Source organism: Oncorhynchus keta, chromosome 6 (genome assembly GCF_023373465.1).
Source record: "Oncorhynchus keta strain PuntledgeMale-10-30-2019 chromosome 6, Oket_V2, whole genome shotgun sequence".
NCBI lineage: Eukaryota > Metazoa > Chordata > Actinopteri > Salmoniformes > Salmonidae > Oncorhynchus > Oncorhynchus keta.
The window spans coordinates 13,587,884-13,613,384 of NC_068426.1; the positions used below are offsets into that span (position 1 = coordinate 13,587,884).

The following is a 25,501-nucleotide window of genomic DNA, read 5'->3' on the forward strand; positions in this document are numbered from 1 at the left end:
GGTTAGAACACATTAACATACTATATCACTCATAAGCACACAAACACCTGCAACCTGGAAATGCCATTCAGTGAGGGCAGCACTGTATGTAAAGAAAAACTACACAACCTCTCTCTCCTACGCTTACTTGCACAATCCTTACCGATGTTGTCAAAGAGAAATTCCTGTAACCTATGAAATCTCAAATAAGAAACGCAGTTCAGAATGTAAGAGCTCTGTCAATGTTTGTGTAAACAAACTGTTGGATTGAGTTGAGAGTGCTTATTACACAACTGTACTGTACTCATCAGAAGTGCCAAAAAAGGAAAACCAGCCACGTCACAAACACTGACGTCTTGCTTCCAGACAAATTAAACACTTTCTTTGTATGCTTTGAGGATAATACAGTGCCACAGACACAGCCCGCTACCATGGACTGTGGGCTCTCCTTCTCCGTGTCCAATGTGAGTAAGACATTTAAACGTGTTAACACTCACAAGGCTGCCGGCCCTAACGGCATCTCTAGCCGCGTCCCCAGAGCATGCACAGACCAGCTGGCTGGTTTGTTTATGAACATATTCAATCTCTCCCTATCCCAGTCTGCTGTCCCCACATGCTTCAAGATGGCCACCATTGTTCCTGTAACCAAGAATGCAAAGGTAACTGAACTAAACGACTATCGCCCCGTAGCATTCACTTCTGTCATCATGAAGTGCTTTGAGAAACTAGTCAAGGATCATATCACCTCCACCTTACCCGTCACTAGTCCCACTTAAATTAGCTTACCACCCCAATAGGTCCACAGACAAAGCAATTGCCATCACACTGCACACTGACCTATCCCAAGAAGAATACCTATGTAAGAATGCTGTTCATTGACTATAGCTGAGCATTCAACACCATTGTACCCTCGAAGCTCATCATTAAGCTTGAGGCCCTGGCTCTCAACCCCGCCCTGTGCAACTGGGCCCTGGACTTCCAACTGGGCCGCCCCCAGGTGGTGAAGGTAGGAAACAACATCTCCACTTCGCTGATCCTCAACACTGGGGCCCCACAAGGGTGTGTGCTTAGCCCCCTCTAGTACTCCCTGTTCACCCACGACTGCGTGGCCATACACAACTCCAACTCAATCATCAAGTTTGCAGACAACACAACAATAGAAGGCTTGATTACCAACAATGACAAGACAGCCTACAGGGAGGAGATGAGGGCTCTGTGGTGTCAGGAAAATAACCTCTCACACAACATCAACAAAACAAAGGAGATGATCGTGGACTTCAGGAAACAGCAGAGGGAGCACCCCCCTATCCAGATCAACGGGACAGCAGTGGAGAAGGGGAAAAGTAAAGTTTATCAGCGTACACATCACTGACAAACTGAAATGGTCCACACACAAAGACAGTGTGGTGAAGAAGGCGCAACAGCGCCTCTTCAACCTCAGGAGGCTGAAGAAATGTGTCTTGTCACCTAAAACCCTCACAAACTTTTACAGATGCACAATTGAGTGCATCTTGTTGGCTGTATCACTGCCTGGTACAGCAACTGCAACACCCACAACCGCAAAGCTCTCCAGAGGGTGGTGAGGTCTGCACTCTTTGGTCTTGGCCATAGTGGAGTTTGGAGTGTGACTGTTTGAGGTTGTGGACAGGTGTCTTTTATACTGATAACAAGTTCAAACAGGTGCCATTAATACAGGTAACGAGTGGAGGACAGAGGAGCCTCTTAAAGAAGGTCTGTGGAACCCAGAAATCTTGCTTGTTTGTAGGTGACCAAATACTTATTTTCCACCATAATTTGCAAATAAATTCATTAAAAATCCTACAATATGATTTTTTGGATTTTTTATTCTCATTTTGTCTGTCATAGTTGAAGTGTACCTATGATGAAAATTACAGTCCTCTCTCATCTTTTTAAGTGGGAGAACTTGCACAATTGGTGGCTGACGAAATACTTTTTTTGCCCCACTGTATATACTGTATTCTATACTATCTATTGCATCTTAGCCTATGCCGCTCTGTCATTGCTCATCCATATATTTATATATTCTTATTCCATTCCTTTACTTAGATTTGTGTGTATTAGGTATGTGTTGTGGAATCTTTGGATATTACTTGTTAGATATTGCTGCGCTGTCGAAATTAGAAGCACATGCATTTCGCTACACTCACAATAACATCTGCTAACCATGTGTATGTGACCAATACAATTTGATTTGATTTTAAATGTTTAATTAATATCCACTGGTATACGACTCAAATCCCGTCTCCTCTATATGAAATGGTATATCAACTCTTTAGACAACCAGCTAACAACATGTGTAGTATCCAGAGGCTTGGCCGGTGGATAGAGTTTTATAGCTCCAGGATTTCTGCTAAATCCTCTGCTTTTCCCCCCAGCTCTCAAGGTTTGATTTGAAAATAGGTCACAATGCGGAAGCCTTGCCACTGCAGCACAGTCAACCCCGATTATTGGCTATGCAACAGGCCGACACAGCAATTCAAAGGAGTTCTGACATGGCTAGGAAAGCTAATTGGCCATGCCTAAGCCAGACGGCCTCCAGGGGTTTGTCTGTCTAATTAACATCAGGGTGTATGACAATAACAGAGAGAGGACACTGGCTGGCTGCTACTGGGACGCTGCTACTGGGACGCTGCAGCTGATGATATGAATTGGTTTCCAAGTACTTCACTATTTCCTCCTCTGGGAGAGAGAGGCCACTGGCTTCTGAAGTTTTACAGCAGAGCAAGTGTCTCGGCAGGGGGCAACATTATCTGACACAGTAGCTATGGCACATAACACTGTTGTAACTCTGGGTGTCACAGGAACACATTAGTGTGACTGTCATGAGGCAGGGGGATTTCTCTCTCCATGTTCACACCCACAGACCCTTTTTGCCCAACCTTCATATATAATGAGTCATAAACCTTTCAGGAAGTGGTTATGTCTTCCTGCTCTTGGCTGACCTAAGAACGATGTACAAACAAAAGGAGGCAGTCACACCAGCTCGAAGGAAAAGGTTGAACTCTGACCCGTCAGGAGACACAAACGAGGTCATGTTGTGTGTCTAACAAAGGTTTCCTTGGTTCAACATCCCATGATGTTGGGCAGGAAAACACCCAACTCCCTCTCAGAAAAACATTCTTAATACACAGGCAAATGATAAAGTATTGACTTTTATCCCTACTCTTAAATACTTTTGAAATGACGACTTGGATCAACTTGGAGGAGAACGAGAATTGTCTTGCAGGAGGGTGAGAGGAGAGAAGGCATGAAAAAGTGTTGTCAGTCTTGGACTGAAACAAAAGTCACGGAAAAACATGGAACGCTGACAGGGACTGAAGAAAAATGGACAGACCTACACCTTTGTGAAAAACGAATGGCCCAGGAGAGTGGCGTTTTGGACACCTTCACACCATGTGCTGCAACACAAAGCTGACTGCTCCAATAGAGGTCGTTACAACACTGTATATATAAATAATATGACATTTGAAATGGCTTTATTCTTTTGAAACTTCTGTATGTGTAATGTTTACTGTTCATTTTTGTTGTTTATATCACTTTTGTATATTATCCACCTCACTTGCTTTGGCAATGTTAACACATGTTTCCCATGCCAATAAAGCCCCTTGAATTGGTACCGACGCGGGTCAAGGAGAGACAAAGACAAAGAAAGGACCTGACCAGTGACTCAGTAAATATGACAGCATTCTCTGTGTTTCATCCTTGACAAGTCGGCATTGCTTTATCAACCATAATCTTTGTGTTTATTTTAATTGTGTGTTTCTTAGGATAATAATAAATGATGTCTTTATAAAGAAATTTGGTTCTCTTGTTTTGACAAATGCTGGCTTTAATACAATTAAAGACTTTACGTTTCCTTTCAAATTGTTGATACAAGACTTTATGAATGTAGGCTAAACTACTAATTCGATTTTCAAGTAAATTGTTCCCTTTGAATAAAAACAATTACTGGTTCCCTTATGCAATGTTATTAATTTAGAACAGCAGGCAAATTAATTAATTAATTAAGTCACCAATTATAACCAATTATTAGACTACTAAAGTCCCTACAACCGGTACATTGTCATCTTATAACATAAAATTCAGCTTTAAGTACTATTGACATGTTTGATTACAGTATCCAACAATGACATCTAATCTTAGAAACAGTGAGGCATGGGGCAGAGCGGTGCTTTTTGAATATGAAACTTTGTTACAATTGTAAAACAACAATATACTATCTCTTTTCAGACCATTATATCAGCATGTCTATTATTCCCAAATAACCTTCAGATCTTAGTATGGAACCCCGGCCATGTTCCTCTTTATTGACTGTGGGTTTATGTCCTACAAAACCCACGTTCACCTACTAAATCAACACAACAGTCTACTTTACTGAGCAGTTGGAGGGAGGTACAGACAAATCTTTACAGAGTGGAGGAGATGGGACTATTCATCTGAAGGGAACTGTGTTAAAGCAGTGTTGGTCTGGTCTCCGAGGAGGGCTCCCCTGCAATCTAATAATGGAGCCTCAGCCCAAACACCTACTCTGTGGTTCAGCGGAGAGCATTTCTGCCAGGATCAAGCACATTTTTATTTTATTTATTTATTTCACCTTTATTTAACCAGGTAGGCAAGTTGAGAACAAGTTCTCATTTACAATTGCGACCTGGCCAAGATAAAGCAAAGCAGTTCGACAGATACAACGACACAGAGTTACACATGGAGTAAAATAAACATACAGTCAATAATACAGTATAAACAAGTCTATATACAATGTGAGCAAATTAGGTGAGAAGGGAGGTAAAGGCAAAAAAAGGCCATGGTGACAAAGTAAATACAATATAGCAAGTAAAACACTGGAATGGTAGTTTTGCAATGGAAGAATGTGCAAAGTAGAAATACAAATAATGGGGTGCAAAGGAGCAAAATAAATAAATTAATTAAATACAGTTGGGAAAGAGGTAGTTGTTTGGGCTAAATTATAGGTGGGCTATGTACAGGTGCAGTAATCTGTGAGCTGCTCTGACAGTTGGTGCTTAAAGCTAGTGAGGGAGATAAGTGTTTCCAGTTTCAGAGATTTTTGTAGTTCGTTCCAGTCATTGGCAGCAGAGAACTGGAAGGAGAGGCGGCCAAAGAAAGAATTGGTTTTGGGGGTGACTAGAGAGATATACCTGCTGGAGCGTGTGCTACAGGTGGGAGATGCTATGGTGACCAGCGAGCTGAGATAAGGGGGGACTTTACCTAGAAGGGTCTTGTAGATGACATGGAGCCAGTGGGTTTGGCGACGAGTATGAAGCGAGGGCCAGCCAACGAGAGCGTACAGGTCGCAATGGTGGGTAGTATATGGGGCTTTGGTGACAAAACGGATTGCACTGTGATAGACTGCATCCAATTTGTTGAGTAGGGTATTGGAGGCTATTTTGTAAATGACATCGCCAAAGTCGAGGATTGGTAAGGATGGTCAGTTTTACAAGGGTATGTTTGGCAGCATGAGTGAAGGATGCTTTGTTGCGAAATAGGAAGCCAATTCTAGATTTTACTTTGGATTGGAGATGTTTGATGTGAGTTTGGAAGGAGAGTTTACAGTCTAACCAGACATCTAAGTATTTGTAGTTGTCCACGTATTCTAAACAGTAAGAATTCTGGTGTGTCAGAAAGCACAGAAATCACTAGATATCCACAATGAAGTGAAGTGCTTTTTTATGTCTACACACCCTAGCTGGAGATTGCGACCTATCCCCTCCATTCCCAACACACTTGTGGCCTAAGTCAAGTATTTCTCATTGTTGTTTTTCTAATATAGACCAATATCTCAAATACTATTTAAAATATCTAAATTGATTTCACATACATTTCAAAGTTAGTATTAAGATATATATAAAAAAATACAATATCGGAATGTACTGTATTTGGAAAAACACTTGGAAAGTATTAGCATGTATTTGAAAATGCAAAATTACACTGACTCAAATACACTCCCATGAATTTAACCCAGGTATTTGAAAATAGTATTTGATAATAGTTTCAAATAGTAGGCTATTTTTAGGAAATACTTGTAAAAATACTTTTAAATACTTCCAATGATTCATATCATTTGAAAATATTCAAATACACAGAAAAATAAGTATTTAGATAGTATTTAGGTCCTGTGTTCTGCTGTGCTTCCTAGGGTGCGCGCAAATATGTGCAATTATTTGAAGGCTCATGCTGTGTGCGCTCCACTCCCTCCAGTTGTGTTCTGGTTTGGAGTTTTTTGGCTTGTGCATATCATTGAATAAAGTTGATTTGAGTACTCAAGGCACACTTAACCAGCATGGCTCTGCAGCGATATGCCATCCCATCTGGTCTGCGTTTAGTGGGACTTTCATTTGTTTTCAACAGGACAATGACACAACACACCTCCAGGCTGTGTAAGGGCTATTTTGACTAAGAAGGATATTGATGGAGTGCTGCTTCAGATGACCTGGCCTCCACAATCACCTGACCTCAACCCAATTGAGATGGTTTGGGAGTCGGACCGCAGAGTGAAGGAAAAGCAGCCAACAAGTGCTCAGCATATGTGGAAACTCCTTCAAGACGGTTGGAAAAGCATTCCAGGTGAAGCTGGTTGAGAGAATGCCAAGAGCGTGCAAAGCTGTCATCAAGGCAAAGGGTGGCTACTTTGAAGAATCTAAAATATATTTTCATTTGTTTAACACTTTTTTGGTTACTACATGATTCCATATCTGCTATTTCATAGTTTTGATGTCTTCACAATAATTCGACAATTTAGAAAATAGTAAAAATAAAGAAAAACCCTTGAATGAGTAGGTGTATTCAAACGTCTGACTAGTACGGTATGTAAATGTGATATTTCTGTATACATACATATATACAGGGCTGGTTTGCATAGTCACAGCCACGCTGAAGGAGTGAGAAGTAGTTTTCTCCACTCTGCTGACAAGGGTTTTTCCCCACTCATACAGTAATAAAGGCCAAGTGCACAAATTTGGTGGAAATAATATATATTATATATATATATATTATTTAAAAACAAAATATCAGGGGGTGCTGCAGCACCCTCAGCACCCCTACTTCCCGCTATGGAAAACTAGTACATCTCTCCTCACCATTCTGCTCTCTAAACAATAGATGATTCCATATGTGTTATTTCATAGTTTTGATGTCTTCACTATTATTCACAATGTAGAAAATAGTAAAAATAAAGAAAAACCCTTGAATGAGTGTCCAAACTTTTGACTGGCACTATATGTTGAAATGATGTTTATCTTCCATGCTTAAGACATGGTTAATAGCTGTTGAGAATGCTATATTATGGTGTTTGGCCAGTTTCTATCTTTTTTACTGAGTGAAATTAGATATGTCCGCCTAGATTGTGGGCCACATGGGTATGCTCCGAGGTGTGTCCATGGAGGAGATCCTATACACCTGTGTGTAATTGTTGCTCTTATTTGCTAGTGTTTGAATGGGAGGCTGGTCAGAGCCTGGTAGACCCCAGCTGTGTCTTTTGGCAGGGATAGCTGCATAGGTTTCATATCCTTTCAGTGTTTTGTTTGCAAAAAACATTTAAAAAATATTTTTGGCAACTTTAATTTTGTATCACCTATTAGTAAACCAACACCAGATTTGGCACATGTAAGTTTGCCTTCTGCATTGAACATGCCCTAAAGACCGTGAAACACACGACCCCTTTCACACAGATGCACAATTATATCTAAACTTTTCACACAAAAATCCCATTGACATAAACACACAATTTACACCAGACTTTGAATAAGGCACAGTTTAGATTAATTTGTTTTTTCAAATGCTGATTATTAAAGGAAAATGAATGCACATAGTTATTCTCAACATTACAGAAAATGACATGTCCCTGTGCAGCATTGTGAGGATGATTCTGTCTTGATATACTGCAGGCATAGTTGAGACTGAGTTGAGACTTTGAACATGCAAGCTATTGATGCAAATAAAAACATGCTAATTTTGTAAAACAAATGTATCCTTTATAGATGAAGGTATACTTACGACAATACGTAGTCCAACATTGGTTGGTCTACTCAATTAGAACGGGCACCGTGACAATACGTAGTCCAACATTGGTTGGTCTATTCCATTAGAACTGGCACCGTGACAATACGTAGTCCAACATTGGTTGGTCTATTCCATTAGAACTGGCACCGTGACAATACGTAGTCCAACATTGGTTGGTCTACTCCATTAGAACTGGCACCGTGACAATACGTAGTCCAACATTGGTTGGTCTATTCCATTAGAACTGGCACCGTGACAATACGTAGTCCAACATTGGTTGGTCTACTCCATTAGAACTGGCACCGTGACAATACGTAGTCCAACATTGGTTGGTCTATTCCATTAGAACTGGCACCGTGACAATACGTAGTCCAACATTGGTTGGTCTACTCCATTAGAACTGGCACCGTGACAATACGTAGTCCAACATTGGTTGGTCTACTCCATTAGAACTGGCACCGTGACAATACGTAGTCCAACATTGGTTGGTCTACTCCATTAGAACTGGCACCGTGACAATACGTAGTCCAACATTGGTTGGTCTACTCCATTAGAACTGGCACCGTGACAATACTGTAGTCCAACATTGGTTGGTCTACTCCATTAGAACTGGCACCGTGTACGTAGTCCAACATTGGTTGGTCTATTTTAGAACTGGCACCGTGACAATCAACATTGGTTGGTCTACTCCATTAGAACTGGCACCGTGACAATATGTAGTCCAACATTGGTTGGTCTATTCCATTAGAACTGGCACCGTGACAATACGTAGTCCAACATTGGTTGGTCTACTCCATTAGAACTGGCACCGTGACAATACGTAGTCCAACATTGGTTGGTCTATTCCATTAGAACTGGCACCGTGACAATACGTAGTCCAACATTGGTTGGTCTATTCCATTAGAACTGGCACTGTGTTTTGTGTGCATTGTGTTACTCCATAGAACTATCTACGTAGTAACATTGGTTGGTCTCTCCATTAGAACTGGCACCGTGACAATACGTAGTCCAACATTGGTTGGTCTCCATGTAGTATTGTATCCTAGAACTGTAACAATTTTGTAGTCCAACATTGGTTGGTCTACTCCATTAGAACTGGCACCGTGACAATATGTAGTCCAACATTGGTTGGTCTATTCCATTAGAACTGGCACCGTGACAATTTTGTAGTCCAACACTGGTCTATTCCATTAGAACTGGCACCGTGACTATTCTCAACTTGTATTCCATTAGAACTGGCATCTTTGTGTAACTGCATTGCTCTCGATGACTATTCTCCTTGTGTATTGTATCTACTGTAACTGCATTGCTCTCGATGACTATTCTCCTTGTGTATTGTATCTACTGTAACTGCATTGCTCTCGATGACTATTCTCCTTGTGTATTGTATCTACTGTAACTGCATTGCTCTCGATGACTATTCTCCTTGTGTATTGTATCTACTGTAACTGCATTGCTCTCGATGACTATTCTCCTTGTGTATTGTATCTACTGTAACTGCATTGCTCTCGATGACTATTCTCCTTGTGTATTGTATCTACTGTAACTGCATTGCTCTAGACGACTATTCTCCTTGTGTATTGTATCTACTGTAACTGCATTGCTCTAGACGACTATTCTCCTTGTGTATTGTATCTACTGTAACTGCATTGCTCTAGACGACTATTCTCCTTGTGTATTGTATCTACTGTAACTGCATTGCTCTAGACGACTATTCTCCTTGTGTATTGTATCTACTGTAACTGCATTGCTCTCGATGACTATTCTCCTTGTGTATTGTATCTACTGTAACTGCATTGCTCTCGATGACTATTCTCCTTGTGTATTGTATCTACTGTAACTGCATTGCTCTCGATGACTATTCTCCTTGTGTATTGTATCTACTGTAACTGCATTGCTCTCGATGACTATTCTCCTTGTGTATTGTATCTACTGTAACTGCATTGCTCTAGATGACTATTCTCCTTGTGTTATGTATCTACTGTAACTGCATTGCTCTTGACGACTATTCTCCTTGTGTATTGTATCTACTGTAACTGCATTGCTCTAGACGACTATTCTCCTTGTGTATTGTATCTACTGTAACTGCATTGCTCTAGACGACTATTCTCCTTGTGTATTGTATCTACTGTAACTGCATTGCTCTAGACGACTATTCTCCTTGTGTATTGTATCTACTGTAACTGCATTGCTCTCGATGACTATTCTCCTTGTGTATTGTATCTACTGTAACTGCATTGCTCTCGATGACTATTCTCCTTGTGTATTGTATCTACTGTAACTGCATTGCTCTCGATGACTATTCTCCTTGTGTATTGTATCTACTGTAACTGCATTGCTCTCGATGACTATTCTCCTTGTGTATTGTATCTACTGTAACTGCATTGCTCTAGACGACTATTCTCCTTGTGTATTGTATCTACTGTAACTGCATTGCTCTCGATGACTATTCTCCTTGTGTATTGTATCTACTGTAACTGCATTGCTCTAGATGACTATTCTCCTTGTGTATTGTATCTACTGTAACTGCATTGCTCTCGATGACTATTCTCCTTGTGTATTGTATCTACTGTAACTGCATTGCTCTCGATGACTATTCTCCTTGTGTATTGTATCTACTGTAACTGCATTGCTCTAGACGACTATTCTCCTTGTGTATTGTATCTACTGTAACTGCATTGCTCTCGATGACTATTCTCCTTGTGTATTGTATCTACTGTAACTGCATTGCTCTCGATGACTATTCTCCTTGTGTATTGTATCTACTGTAACTGCATTGCTCTCGATGACTGTTCTCCTTCTGAAATATAAGATATCTATTCACCTTAAAACTACGGTTTACTATATGCTACTGTAAACATGTTTGTGATACTAGTATGTTGTCGGTTGCAGACGCTGTGGCCTTATGGAGACAGTGCACCTTGGTGAGCAAATCAGGACCATGGACAGCTCCCCACCAGAATACCCTGCGGCAGAGTATACACCCCTCTATACACTGGCTGAGGCAATCAGCCTGAGACAACATGGTATGGGGAAAAGGTGGGAGCCATTACGACCTAGTCAGGTACCTGTGGTGTTTCTTATTTATGACTGTTACCACTGCCTATACTGTAAACAACAGATAACCTCCGCTTTGGGCCTACATTGGGCAACATCCACCCATACATTTTTCCCCCCTTCTGTTTTGTAAATTGTGCCGGTTCCTCTCTATGCTTACCTCCTAGCATAACTCCAATTATATGTTAAAATGGTGCTTGTAAGTGGTCAATTCACTGCATGTTTAAAATGCACAACAAGTTTTGGCCTAAAGAGAGGCTCTCCCAGATGGTCGAGGGCTCTAATTGACTATAATTTAGTTAAACTACTGGCACATTTTGTCTGTTTAAAGTCAATTAAGATTTTATTTTATTTTACTGCCATTAAACTTCAATCCATCTAAATTCATAGGACAATTATGCAGCAACATACTTAAGGTTGCTATTTAAGGTAAAACATTTACTCTGTACACAATCTGTTGTCACGGTCTCACCTGTATAACATTATTGAAGGAAAGTAGATGTAGAACAGATCTTCTGGCCCGTAGTAAAGAAGATTTATACCTGTACTGACCAACATAAAAAACTAAGTAGTTACATCTTTCCTTGAGTCCTAATAAAAAAGTCAATTGTAAGGACAACAGTTCAAATAGGTCACCCCCCTCTCCCCGAAAGCCCAATGGTATATTGCCATCTGGTGGTAAAGTATATTACTGCTGGAAGTTAGTAGCAGGGACTGGGAGCTACTGCCACTGTCGTCTCTATGAAAAGCACTGAGTACCCATAAACAGATGGTCTTTTTCTGTTGTAAAGAACAAGGGATCATTTTGTTATTCTGAAATGTGTTGCTTAGAGGATGAGTTTACCAAAGGATGTTCAGCTTTATACAGTATTTGATACTTTCCTTACAGTCCCTTACATTTTCAAGACAACCATGTGATTGTTGTACTTCATGGGGATAAATATTTGATATGACTAGTGTTAAATTCATTTAACAGCATTAAAAGTAAAACAGTGAGGTATAGAATACAGTTGTTCTGAAGTAGAGTTAAACATGATAGGAGTAACTTACTGAGGTTACAGTCTATCCTGATACAATCTGGTGAGAGAGAGAGAGATGGTGAGATAAAAAAAAATATATATATATATAAGAAGATAAAGTAGAAATGTCACATCCTTCAAGGTACATTCTGCAGTTTCTTTAGACAGCGACCACCATCCGGGGACAAGCTCCAGAGTCAAAACCAGCCTTTTCCTCACCATTCAGCACCCACTAACATACGAGCTGAGGGAGGTCATGTTACACTCAGGAGAACCAGTAATGTGCAGTGCCTTAGGAAAGTATTCAGACCCCTTCCCCTTTTCACGTTACAGCCTTATTCTGAAATGCATTCCATTTCATCAATCTACACATAATACCCCATAATGGCAAAGTGAAAACAGGTTTTTATAAATGTTTGCAAATGTATTAAAAATAAAAAACTGAAATACCTTATTTACATAAGTATTCAGACCCTTTGCTATGAGACTTGAAATTGAGCTCAGGTGCACCCTGTTTCCATTGATCAACCTTGAGATGTTTCTACAATTTCATTGGAGTCCACCTGTGGTAAATTCAAATGATTTGACATAATTTAGAAAGGCACACATGTCTGTATAAAGTTCCACAGTTGACAGTACAATTCAGAACAAAAACCAAGCCATGAGGTCAAAGGAATTGTCCGTAAGAGCTCCGAGACAGGATTGTACCAAAACATTTCTGCAGCATTGAAAGTCCCCAAGCACACAGTGGCCTCCATCATTCTTAAATGGAAGAAGTTTGGAACCACCAAGACTTCCTAGAGCTGGCCGCATGGCCAAACTAAGCAATCGGGGGAGAAGAGCCTTGATCAGGGAGATGACCAGGAACTCTATGGTCACTCTGACAGAGCTCTAGAGTTCCTCTGTGAAGATGAGAGAATCTTCCAGAAGGACAACCATCTCTGCAGCACTCCATGAATCAGGCCTTTATGGTAGAGTGGCCAGATGGAAGCCACTCCTCAGTAAAAAGCACATGACAGCCTGGTTGGAGTTTGCCAAAAGGCCCCTAAAGGATTCTCAGACCATGAGTATAAAGATTCTTTGCTCTGATGAAACCAAGATTGAACTCTTTGGCCTCTATGGCCATCCCTATGGTGAAGCATGGTGGTGGCAGCATCATGCTCTGGGATGTTTTTCAGCGGCAGGGAATGGGAGACTAGTCAGGATCGAGGGAAAGATGAATGGAGCAAAGTACAGAGACATCCTTGATGAAGACCTGCTCCAGAGTGCTCAGGACCTCAGACTGGAGTGAAGGTTCACCTTCAACAGGACAACGACCCTTAGCACACAGCCAAGACAACGCAGGAGTGGCTTTGGGACAAGTCTCTGAATGTCCTTGAGTGGCCCAGCCAGAGCCCGGACATGAACTTGAATCTCTGAAATAACTGAAAATAGCTGTCCAGCGATGCTCCCCATCCAACATGACAGAGCTTTAGATAATCTGAAGAGAATAATGGGACAAACTCCCCAAAAGAGGTGTGTCAAGTTTGTAGCATCATACCCAAAAATACTTGAAGCTGTAATCACTGCCAAAGGTGTTCAACAAAGTACTGAGTAAAAGGTCTGAATACTTACAGTACCAGTCAAAAGTTTGGACACCTACTCATTCAAGGATTTCAGAGACTGTGTGAATCAGGCCTTCATGATCGAATTGCTGCAAAGAAACCACTACTAAAGGACACCAATAATAAGAAGAGACATGTTTGGGCCAAGAAACACGAGCAATGGACATTAGACCGGTGGAAATCTGTCCTTTGGTCTGCTTGGTTCCAACCGCCATGTCTTTGTGAGACAGAGTAGGTGAACAGATGATATCTGCATGTGTGGTTCCCACTGTGAAGCATGGAGGAGGAGGCATGATGGTGTGGGTGTGTATTGCTGGTGACACTGTCAGTGAGTTATTTAGAATTCAAACACACTTAACCAGCATGGCTACCACAGCATTCTGCAGCGATACGCCATCCCATCTGGTTTGCGCTTAGTGGGACTATCATTTGTTTTCAACAGGGCAAAGACCCAGCACACCTCCAGGCTGTGTAAGGACTATTTTACCAAGAAGGAGAGTGATGGAGTGCTATATCAGATGACCTGGCCCCCACAATCACCCGACCTCAACCCAATTGAGATGGTTTGGGAGTCGGACCGTGCTCAGCATATGTGGAAACTCCTTCAAGACTGGTTGGTTAAGAGAATGTTGGTTAAGAGAATGTTGGTTAAGAGAATGCCAAGAGGGTGCAAAGCAGTCATCAAGGCAAAGGGTGGCTACTCTATTTTGATTTGTTTAACACTTTTTTGGTGACTAAGGAAAGGGCTGGTTTGCATAGTCACAACCACACTGAAGGAGTGAGAAGTAGTTTTCTCCACTCTTCTGACAAGGGTTTTTCCCCACTCATACAGTAATAAAGGCCTAGTGCACAAATTTGGTGGAAATAATATATATACATATATATATATATATATATATATATTATTTAAAAACAAAATGTCAGGGGGTGCTGGAGCACCCTCAGCACCCCTACTTCACGCTATGGAAAACTAGTACATCTCCTCACCATTCTGCTCTCTGAATAACAGAATAGCTACATAGTCATTATGGATTACCATAACCTGCAATGAAGGCTACAGTGTGTACTACTATATACTACTATGCTAGTGTGGCTGAGATGTGCTCTGGAGCTGTCAACCATCACAGAGCAGTGGATACAAACAGCCAAGGACCAGACTCACTACCTACAGACGTACTGGGCATGTTGTACACCATGACAATGTACAGTACCAGTCAAACGTTTGGACACACCTACTCATTCAAGGGTTTTTCTTTATTTGTACTATTTTCTACATTGTCGAATAATATTGAAGACATCAAAACTATGAAATAACACATATGGAAGCACACCAAAACAGTGTTAAACAAATCAAAGTATATTTGAAGAATGTAAAATATGAAATATAATTGGATTTGTTTAACACTTTTTTGGTTACTACATGATTCCATATGTGTTATTTCATAGTTTTGACGTCTACACTATTATTCTACAAGGTAGAAAATTAATTAAATAAAAAATGGAATGAGTAGGTGTGTCCAAACTCTTGACCGGTACTGATGGTATAGTACTGTATGTTTTTAAGTGAGCTGGCCTCTCTGACTGTCTGTTCCTAGGACTGCAGACACACAGGCCGTTGAAGGGCTGAAAGGGTTGGGGATCAGCTAGCGACTGACCTGGGCATGGGTCAGAGAGATAGAGGGAGGAGGAGAGGGAGAGATTCAGGGGAGAGAGAGATAGAGGGAGGAGAAGAGGGAGAGAGACAGGGGAGAGAGAGAGAGAGAGAAAACACAGAGGAGATAGAGAGATGTACATAGACGTTGTGTATGATAGACAAAACACAGAGGAGATAGAGAGATGTACATAGATGATGTGTATGATAGAGAGAAGAGTAAGTAGAACAAGACCTCTCTCATTACATCACTCTCACTGAGAAGCCGCGAGCACTCAAAGGCCTAGAGTTAGTGTTGTTAGCATTACCCAGGTTGACGGTGAGTTTGACCCGGCCCGCTTCCAGCTCCAGACGCAGGGTGTCAGCTGAGTCCTGGGAGGTGGTGGCCAACAGCAGCCCAAAGGCCCTCTGGGACATAAAGCGTAGCGCCACGTCCTCGGCCTCCGTGTGCATGCTGACTGGCAGTGTCACCTTCAGGTACATGCTGCCATCATAGCTCAGCACCGTGGCCTCTGTGTGTGACACCCAAAGACAGGGAAACAGGGTTAGTTAATGTTTTGGTCACAAATGTTCCCGTACAGCACAGAACAATTTCCTATACACTCAACACTGAATAAGCGCATGATTCAGAATAAATTAAGAATTCAATGTAAGATGTGATCATTGGTGAACCACATCTAACAGTGTTTTTCCATGTATGTCTGTTGGTCAGTTTCCTGCAGGAACACTAGATGGCAGGAAAAGCCTGTAATACACCACACAGCTCTGTTAGGTGATGCCTCTCAAATCATCCTCTTCTCATAGATGTCTCTTCAGGCCACAAATAGGATGAGGATTCCATTTATATCCCTCAATGTTATCAGCCAAATGGCTTCACAATGGGGTTGCTCTCCTCTCTGTGAGAAAGATCTCTGTGGTAGATGCAGGGTGATTTAGACTTATGGAGAGCCCACCACAATACTGATGAATCACTGATACCCAGCAGTGTTTATTCCTCATGTACTGCCACTTCACTAACATATCACTAATGAAGTGGGAAGTTACCCCTTGAATGACTCACATAAATGTGATTTAATTTACATTGTCTGTATGAAATATCTGAAAACCTTTAAAAAGTTTTGCGGTATCTTTTCAACCGGGAACAACATTCCCCATCCCGCTGTCACTCGCTCTCACCACTTTTACAATTTCCCCAACCCACTGTCCCTCTCTCTCACTGCTCCCACAGTTTCCCCAACCCACTGTCCCTCTCTCTCACTGCTCCCACAGTTTCCCCATCCCGCTGTCACTCTCTCACCACTTTCACAGTTTCCCCAACCCGCTGTCCCTCTCTCACCACTCTCACAGTTTCTCCATCCCGCTGTCACTCTCTCACCACTTTCACAGTTTCCCCATCCCACTGTCACTCGCTCTCACCACTTTCACAGTTTCCCCAACCTGCTGTCCCTCTCTCACCGCTTTCACAGTTTCCCCAACCCACTGTCCCTCTCTCACCGCTCTCACAGTTTCTCCATCCCGCTGTCACTCTCTCACCACTTTCACAGTTTCCCCATCCCACTGTCACTCGCTCTCACCACTTTCACAGTTTCCCCAACCTGCTGTCCCTCTCTCACCGCTTTCACAGTTTCCCCAACCCACTGTCCCTCTCTCACCGCTCTCACAGTTTCCCCATCCCGCTGTCACTCGCTCTCACCACTTTCACAGTTTCCCCAACCCGCTGTCCCTCTCTCTCACCACTTTCACAGTTTCCCCATCCCACTGTCACTCGCTCTCACCACTTTCACAGTTTCCCCATCCCACTGTCACTCGCTCTCACCACTTTCACAGTTTCCCTAACCCACTGTCCCTCTCTCACCGCTCTCACAGTTTCCCCAACCCACTGTCCCTCTCTCACCGCTCTCACAGTTTCCCCAACCCACTGTCCCTCTCTCACCACTCTCACAGTTTCCCCAACCCACTGTCCCTCTCTCACCGCTCTCACAGTTTCCCCAACCCACTGTCCCTCTCTCACCACTTTCACAGTTTCCCCAACCCACTGTCCCTCTCTCACCACTCACACAGTTTCCCCAACCCACTGTCCCTCTCTCACCGCTCTCACAGTTTCCCCAACCCACTGTCCCTCTCTCACCACTCACACAGTTTCCCCAACCCACTGTCTCTCTCCCACCGCTCTCACAGTTTCCCCAACCCACTGTCCCTCTCTCACCGCTCTCACAGTTTCCCCAACCCACTGTCCCTCTCTCACTCACTCACAGTTTCCCCAACCCACTCACACAGTTTCCCTCTGTCCCTCACCGCTCTCACAGTTTCCCCAACCCACTGTCCCTCTCACCACTCACAGTTTCCCCCACCACAGTTTCCCCAACCCTCTGTCCCTCTCTCACCGCTCTCACAGTTTCCCCATCCCACTGTCACTCGCTCTCACCACTTTCACAGTTTCCCCAACCCACTGTCCCTCTCTCACCGCTTTCACAGTTTCCCCAACCTGCTGTCCTCTCTCACCGTTTCCCCAACCCACTGTCCCTCATAGTTTCCCCAACCCACTGTCCCTCTCTCACCGCTCTCACAGTTTCCCCAACCCACTGTCCCTCTCTCACCGCTCTCACAGTTTCCCCAACCCACTGTCCCTCTCTCACCTGTCCCTCTCTCTCTCACAGTTTCCCCAACCCACTGTCCCTCTCTCACCACTCACACAGTTTCCACAACCCACTGTCCCTCTCTCACCGCTCTCACCCCACACCCACTGTCCCTCTCTCACCACTCACACAGTTTCCCCAACCCACTGTCCCCCTCTCACCACTTTCACAGTTTCCCCAAACCACTGTCCCTCTCTCTCACCACTTTTACAGTTTCCCCAACCCACTGTCCCTCTCCCACTGCTTTCACAGTTTCCCCAAACCACTGTCCCCCTCTCACCACTTTCACAGTTTCCCCAACCCACTGTCCCCCTCTCACCACTTTCACAGTTTCCCCAAACCACTGTCCCTCTCTCTCACCACTTTTACAGTTTCCCCAACCCACTGTCCCCCTCTCACCGCTCTCACAGTTGGGACCCAGGTAGCCCGTGCTGGTGCAATCACACACATGACGGTTCCAGCCCTCACGGCACTGCCCACCGTTGGCACAGACGTCTCTGCCACACCTGATGTGTGTTTCCCTGGTGCAGAAGCTGCTGACTCCAGAGGCACTCTGGATCTCTGCCAGTCTCCTCAGGTCCCGGGTCCGCCCATCCATAAACAGGTCCCGCATGCAGCCCACGTAGCCCAGGTTGAGGGGGGCCGTCCAGACTTCTGGGGGGAGGATGAGGCGCTGGCGTGCCTCGGGCAAACCCCCCAGGTACATATCGTCCTCCAAATCTAAGATCTCATTGCCTTCATTCGCAGAGAATGGTGTGCTGCGGCTGTTCACCGAGATGGAGCCTGAAGGAAAAAACAGAGTGAGTCAACTAGTATCAAGGCTGTCTCACCTCACTGTATGTGTGTTTGAGAAAATGTGCAGGTGTGTGTGAGTAATGAGTGTTGGTGGAGGAGTGGGAAGATAAAGTGAGAGTGTGAGTTCCTGTGTTGCTATTGGAAGATGTGATAAACACAGTGGTTCAAGCTATTCATTGGGATACAACATCAAACAGAAGAGGACATCCACAAGTTATACCAGGTGTAAAACTGTGGAATGACTAATGAAGAAGAATGTCTCAGGTCTTTGTCATAGCATAATCCTAAACTGTAAGCAAACCGGCTGGAATCACTGGGCTCGGCTAATGAGGACAGACATTTCCCCACATGAGGTAGGTGACAGTATAATTGGCCACTTGCAAAATAGGTTAAGGCAATTTATGAAATGTCATACATAGATTATAACTGCTAAAAATAAGACTGTAATTAAAACTGGATATGCACACAGCATCTCTGACTGCAGCAAAGAAACATTACAAGTAAGCTAAAATATGAGTGTCTCTATATAGTTATAGTGAATGTAATTTCACAAGCCAGAAACTTTGTCATCTCACTATGGGACATGCCCCCATTAGGCTCACTGGTTGAAGCCTTATTCAATCACACCTAACGGGCCAATCAGAGCTTATCAGAACCTTAATGTGTGCTTCCCCTCACCCTTACGCCCCTCCCTCTGGAAGTCCACGTGGCACCACTCCCCATCGTTGACCCTCTTGTTGCTGGCCTTCATCTTGATGCTGCCAGAGCCCATGTCCATCACCAGGTAGAGAAAGCCGTCCATTAGCTCCATGGCAAAGTAATGAGCCCTGGCCTGCCTGTCCGGCTGTCTGTCGAGGTCCTGCAGACGTCTGTCCCCGTGGCTGAACAGCAGCAGGCCGCTGGGCTCCGTGGTCCGGAAGTCAAAGGAAATGGAGCCGGTCTTCTTGGTGTTCCACCTGGGCAGGGTGAGGTAGGAGGTGGGCGTGTCGAAGGTGACTGGCTCCAGGGCCGCCACGTCCTCACAGCGGAAGGTCAGGTCACCGTGAACACTGACCTGAGGGTCCCGCTCTGCAGCCAGACGAGACAGCTCCAGTCTGAACTCATTGTTCTTGTAAACCACCTATAGGGACAGGAACAGGGGACAGGACTGTCACTGAGTGGGTGGCTGCGGAGAGACAAATTTCTGTCCTGTTATTGACCTCATTCCTCACTCTTTTCGATGATTGTACTCAATACCAAACCTTAAGATTCAAGCAACAATTTGTCATTCATTGAAACTGTTTCCATCTATGAAATGTGACAAAAGATTCCACTGTGTAATTGTATATATTTTCTTACAGTCAGACTTCAAACAACAACATACATAATGCCATTAATCATTACTAGACATCCACTCCAGACATTACAGAATACATGACTGAATAGATTACAGCATACATTACAGAATACATGACTGAATACATTACAGAATACATGACTGAATAGATTACAGAATACATTACAGAATACATGACTGAATAGATTACAGAATACATTACAGAATACATGACTGAATAGATTACAGAATACATGACTGAATAGATTACAGAATACATTACAGAATACATGACTGAATAGATTACAGAATACATTACAGAATACATGACTGAATAGATTACAGAATACATTACAGAATACATGACTGAATAGATTACAGAATACATGACTGAATAGATTACAGAATACATTACAGAATACATGACTGAATAGATTACAGAATACATTACAGAATACATGACTGAATAGATTACAGAATACATTACTGAATACATGACTGAATACATTACAGAATAGATTACAGAATGACATTACAGAATACATGACTGAATAGATTACAGAATAATACATGACTGAATAGATTACAGAATACATGAGAATACATTACAGAATACATGACTGAATAGATTACAGAATACATTACAGAATACATGACTGAATAGATTACAGAATACATGATTGAATAGATTACAAAATACATTACAGAATACATGACTGAATAGATTACAGAATACATTACAGAATACATGACTGAATAGATTACAGAATACATGACTGAATAGATTACAGAATACATTACAGAATACATGACTGAATAGATTACAGAATACATTACAGAATACATGACTGAATAGATTACAGAATACATGACTGAATAGATTACTGAATACATTACAGAATACATGACTGAATAGATTACAGAATACATTACAGAATACATGACTGAATAGATTACAGCATACATGACTGAATAGATTACAGAATACATGACTGAATAGATTACAGAATACATGACTGAATAGATTACAGAATACATGACTGAATAGATTACAGAATACATTACAGAATACATGACTGAATAGATTACAGAATACATTACAGAATACATGACTGAATAGATTACACAATACATGACTGAATAGATTACAGAATACATTACAGAATACATGACTGAATAGATTACAGAATACATGACTGAATAGATTACAGAATACATGACTGAATAGATTACAGAATACATTACAGAATACATGACTGAATAGATTACAGAATACATTACAGAATACATGACTGAATAGATTACAGAATACATTACAGAATACATGACTGAATAGATTACAGAATACATTACAGAATACATGACTGAATAGATGACAGAATACATTACAGAATACATGACTGAATAGATTACAGAATACATTACAGAATACATGACTGAATAGATTACAGAATACATGACTGAATAGATTACAGAATACATGACTGAATAGATTACAGAATACATTACAGAATACATGACTGAATAGATTACAGAATACATGACTGAATAGATTACAGAATACATTACAGAATACATGACTGAATAGATTACAGAATACATTACAGAATACATGACTGAATAGATTACAGAATACATGACTGAATAGATTACTGAATACATTACAGAATACATGACTGAATAGATTACAGAATACATTACAGAATACATGACTGAATAGATTACAGAATACATGACTGAATAGATTACAGAATACATGACTGAATAGATTACAGAATACATGACTGAATAGATTACAGAATACATGACTGAATAGATTACAGAATACATTACAGAATACATGACTGAATAGATTACAGAATACATTACAGAATACATGACTGAATAGATTACAGAATACATGACTGAATAGATTACAGAATACATGACTGAATAGATTACAGAATACATTACAGAATACATGACTGAATAGATTACAGAATACATGACTGAATAGATTACAGAATACATTACAGAATACATGACTGAATAGATTACAGAATACATTACAGAATACATGACTGAATAGATTACAGAATACATTACAGAATACATGACTGAATAGATTACAGAATACATTACAGAATACATGACTGAATAGATTACAGAATACATTACAGAATACATGACTGAATAGATGACAGAATACATTACAGAATACATGACTGAATAGATTACAGAATACATTACAGAATACATGACTGAATAGATTACAGAATACATTACCGAATAGATTACAGAATACATGACTGAATAGATTACAGAATACATTACAGAATACATGACTGAATAGATTACAGAATACATTACAGAATACATGACTGAATAGATTACAGAATACATTACCGAATAGATTACAGAATACATGACTGAATAGATTACAGAATACATTACAGAATACATGACTGAATAGATTACAGAATACATGACTGAATAGATGACAGAATACATTACAGAATACATGACTGAATATATTACAGAATACATTACAGAATACATGACTGAATAGATTACAGAATACATTACAGAATACATGACTGAATAGATTACAGAATACATTACAGAATACATGACTGAATAGATTACAGAATACATGACTGAATAGATTACAGAATACATGACTGAATCGATTACAGAATACATGACTGAATAGATTACCTGCCTGTCTGTCTTCATGCCTGCCTGTCTGCCTGCCTGCCTGTCTGTCTTCATGCCTGTCTGCCTGTCTGTCTTCATGCCTGCCTGCCTGTCTGTCTTCATGCCTGCCTGCCTGTCTGTATTCATGCCTGCCTGCCTGTCTGTCTTCATGCCTGCCTGCCTGTCTGTCTTCATGCCTGCCTGCCTGTCTGTATTCATGCCTGCCTGCCTGTCTGTCTTCATGCCTGCCTGCCTGTCTGTCTTCATGCCTGCCTGCCTGCCTGCCTGTCTGTCTACATGCCTGCGTGCCTGTCTGTATTCATGCCTGCCTGCCTGTCTGTCTTCATGCCTGCCTGCCTGTCTGTCTTCATGCCTGCCTGCCTGTCTGTATTCATGCCTGCCTGCCTGTCTGTCTTCATGCCTGCCTGCCTGCCTGTCTTATATATATATATATAAATGTTTTTTACCCCTCCACCACCACACTCTCTTTACGTTCTTTACAGCTTTACAGCTTTTCTGCTACATATACATACATTTTACATATACATTTTACATATACATTTTACATATAGTTGAAGTCAGAAGTTTACATACACCAAATACATTTCAACTCAGTTTTCCACAATTCTTGACATTTCATCCAAGTAAAAATCCCCTGTCTTATTTCAGTTAGGATCACCACTTTATTTTAAGAATGTGAAATGTCAGAATAATAGTAGAGAGAATGATTTATTTCAGCTTTTAATTCTGACATCACATTCCCAGTGGGTCAGAAGAAATTCCTCCTGACAGAGCTGGTGTAACTGAGTTAGGTTTGTAGGCCTCCTTGCTCGCACACACTTTTTCAGTTCTGCACAATCTTTCTATGGGATTGAGGTCAGGGCTTTGTGATGGCCACTCCAATACCTTGACTTTGTCGTCCTTAAGCCATTTTGCCACAACTTTGGAAGTATGCTTGGGGTCATTGTCCATTTGGAAGACCCATTTGCGACCAAGCTTTAACTTCCTGACTGATGTCTTGAGATGTTGCTTCAATATATCCACATAATTATACTGCCTCATGATGCCATCTATTTTGTGAAGTGCACCAGTCCCTCCTGCAGCGAAGCACCCCCACAACATGATGCTGCCACCCCCGTGCTTCACGGTTGGGACGGTGTTCTTTGGCTTGCAAGCCTCCGCCTTTTTCCTCCAAACATAACGATGGTAATTATGGCCAAACAGTTATATTTTTGATTCATCAGACCAGAGGACATTTCTCCAAAAAGTATGATCTTTGTCCCCATGTGCAGTTGCAAACCGTAGTCTGGCTTTTTTATGCCGGTTTTGGAGCAGTGGCTTCTTCCTTGCTGAGCGGCCTTTCAGGTTATGTCGATATAGGACTCTTTTTACTGTGGATATAGATACTTTTGTACCTGTTTCCTCCAGCATCTTCACAAGGTCCTTTGCTGTTGTTCTGGGATTGATTTGCACTTTTCACACCAAAGTACATTCATCTGTAGGAGACAGAACGCATTTCCTTCCTGAGCAGTATGACGGCTGTGTCACCCCATGGTGTTTATACCTGCGTACTATTGTTTGTACAGATGAACGTGGTACCTTCAGGCATTTGGAAATTGCTCCCAAGGATGAACCAGACTTGTGGAGGTCTACATTTTTTTTCTGAGGTCTTGGCTGATTTCTTTTGATTTTCCCATTATGTTTAGCAAAGAGGTACTGAGTTTGAAGGTAGGCCTTGAAATACATCCACAGGTACACCGCCATGACATAATTTTCTGGAATTTTCCAAGCTGTTTAAAGGCACAGTCAACTTAGTGTATGTAAACGTCTGACCCACTGGAATTGTGATACAGTGAATTATAAGTGAAATAATCTGGCTGTAAACAATTGTTGGGAAAATTGCTTGTGTCATACACAAAGTAGATGTCCTAACTGATTTGCCAAAGCTATAGTTTGTCAACAAGACATTTTTTGGAGTGGTTGAAAAATGAGTTTTAATGACTCCAACCTAAGTTTATGTAAACTACCAACTTCAACTGTACATGGTACTTTTATATAAAGCAGTCACATAACAATAATACTTTACCAAACATAAACTCTTTAATCCCACCCCTCAGCCACTCTCATCCCATCCCACCTATTACCATAGACATCAGCTCTTTAATCCCACCCCTCAGCCACTCTCATCCCATCCCACCTATCACCATAGACATCAGCTCTTTAATCCCACCCATCAGCCACTCCCAGCCCATCCCACCTATCACCATAGACCTCAGCTCTTTAATCCCACCCATCAGCCACTCTCATCCCATCTCACCTATCACCATAGACCTCAGCTCTTTAATCCCACCCATCAGCCACTCTCAGCCCATCCCACCTATCACCAGACATCAGCTCTTTAATCCCACCCATCAGCCACTCTCATCCCATCCCACCTATCACCATAGACCTCAGCTCTTTAATCCCACCCCTCAGCCACTCTCAGCCCATCCCACCTATCACCATAGACATCAGCTCTTTAATCCCACCCATCAGCCACTCTCATCCCATCCCACCTATCACCATAGACATCAGCTCTTTAATCCCACCCATCAGCCACTCTCAGCCCATCCCACCTATCACCATAGACATCAGCTCTTTAATCCCACCCATCAGCCACTCTCAGCCCATCCCACCTATCACCATAGACCTCAGCTCTTTAATCCCACCCCTCAGCCACTCCCAGCCCATCCCAC

At 42.0% G+C, this 25,501-nt stretch overlaps 1 protein-coding gene across 7 annotated transcripts in view; it reads right to left on the reverse strand.

The window, feature by feature from the left end:
- Positions 1–25,501, reverse strand: part of LOC118375284 (neurexin-2-like) — a 411,303-nt gene that overhangs the window by 233,198 nt on the left and 152,604 nt on the right. For 5 of the 7 annotated variants that reach the window (XR_008139003.1, XM_052520779.1, XM_052520780.1 and 2 more), the window contains 4 exons: positions 19,454–19,895; positions 18,380–18,763; positions 15,653–15,856; positions 12,121–12,147 (listed from right to left, as the gene is read on the reverse strand). Coding sequence is in view for 6 of the 7 variants with exons in the window: in XM_052520779.1 (XP_052376739.1) it covers positions 12,121–12,147; positions 15,653–15,856; positions 18,380–18,763; positions 19,454–19,895 (1,057 nt within the window). In the remaining variant the exon portion in view is untranslated. The remainder of the gene's footprint in view (positions 1–12,120; positions 12,148–15,652; positions 15,857–18,379; positions 18,764–19,453; positions 19,896–25,501) is intronic. The other 2 variants (XM_052520781.1, XM_052520783.1) reach the window with 1 other exon arrangement.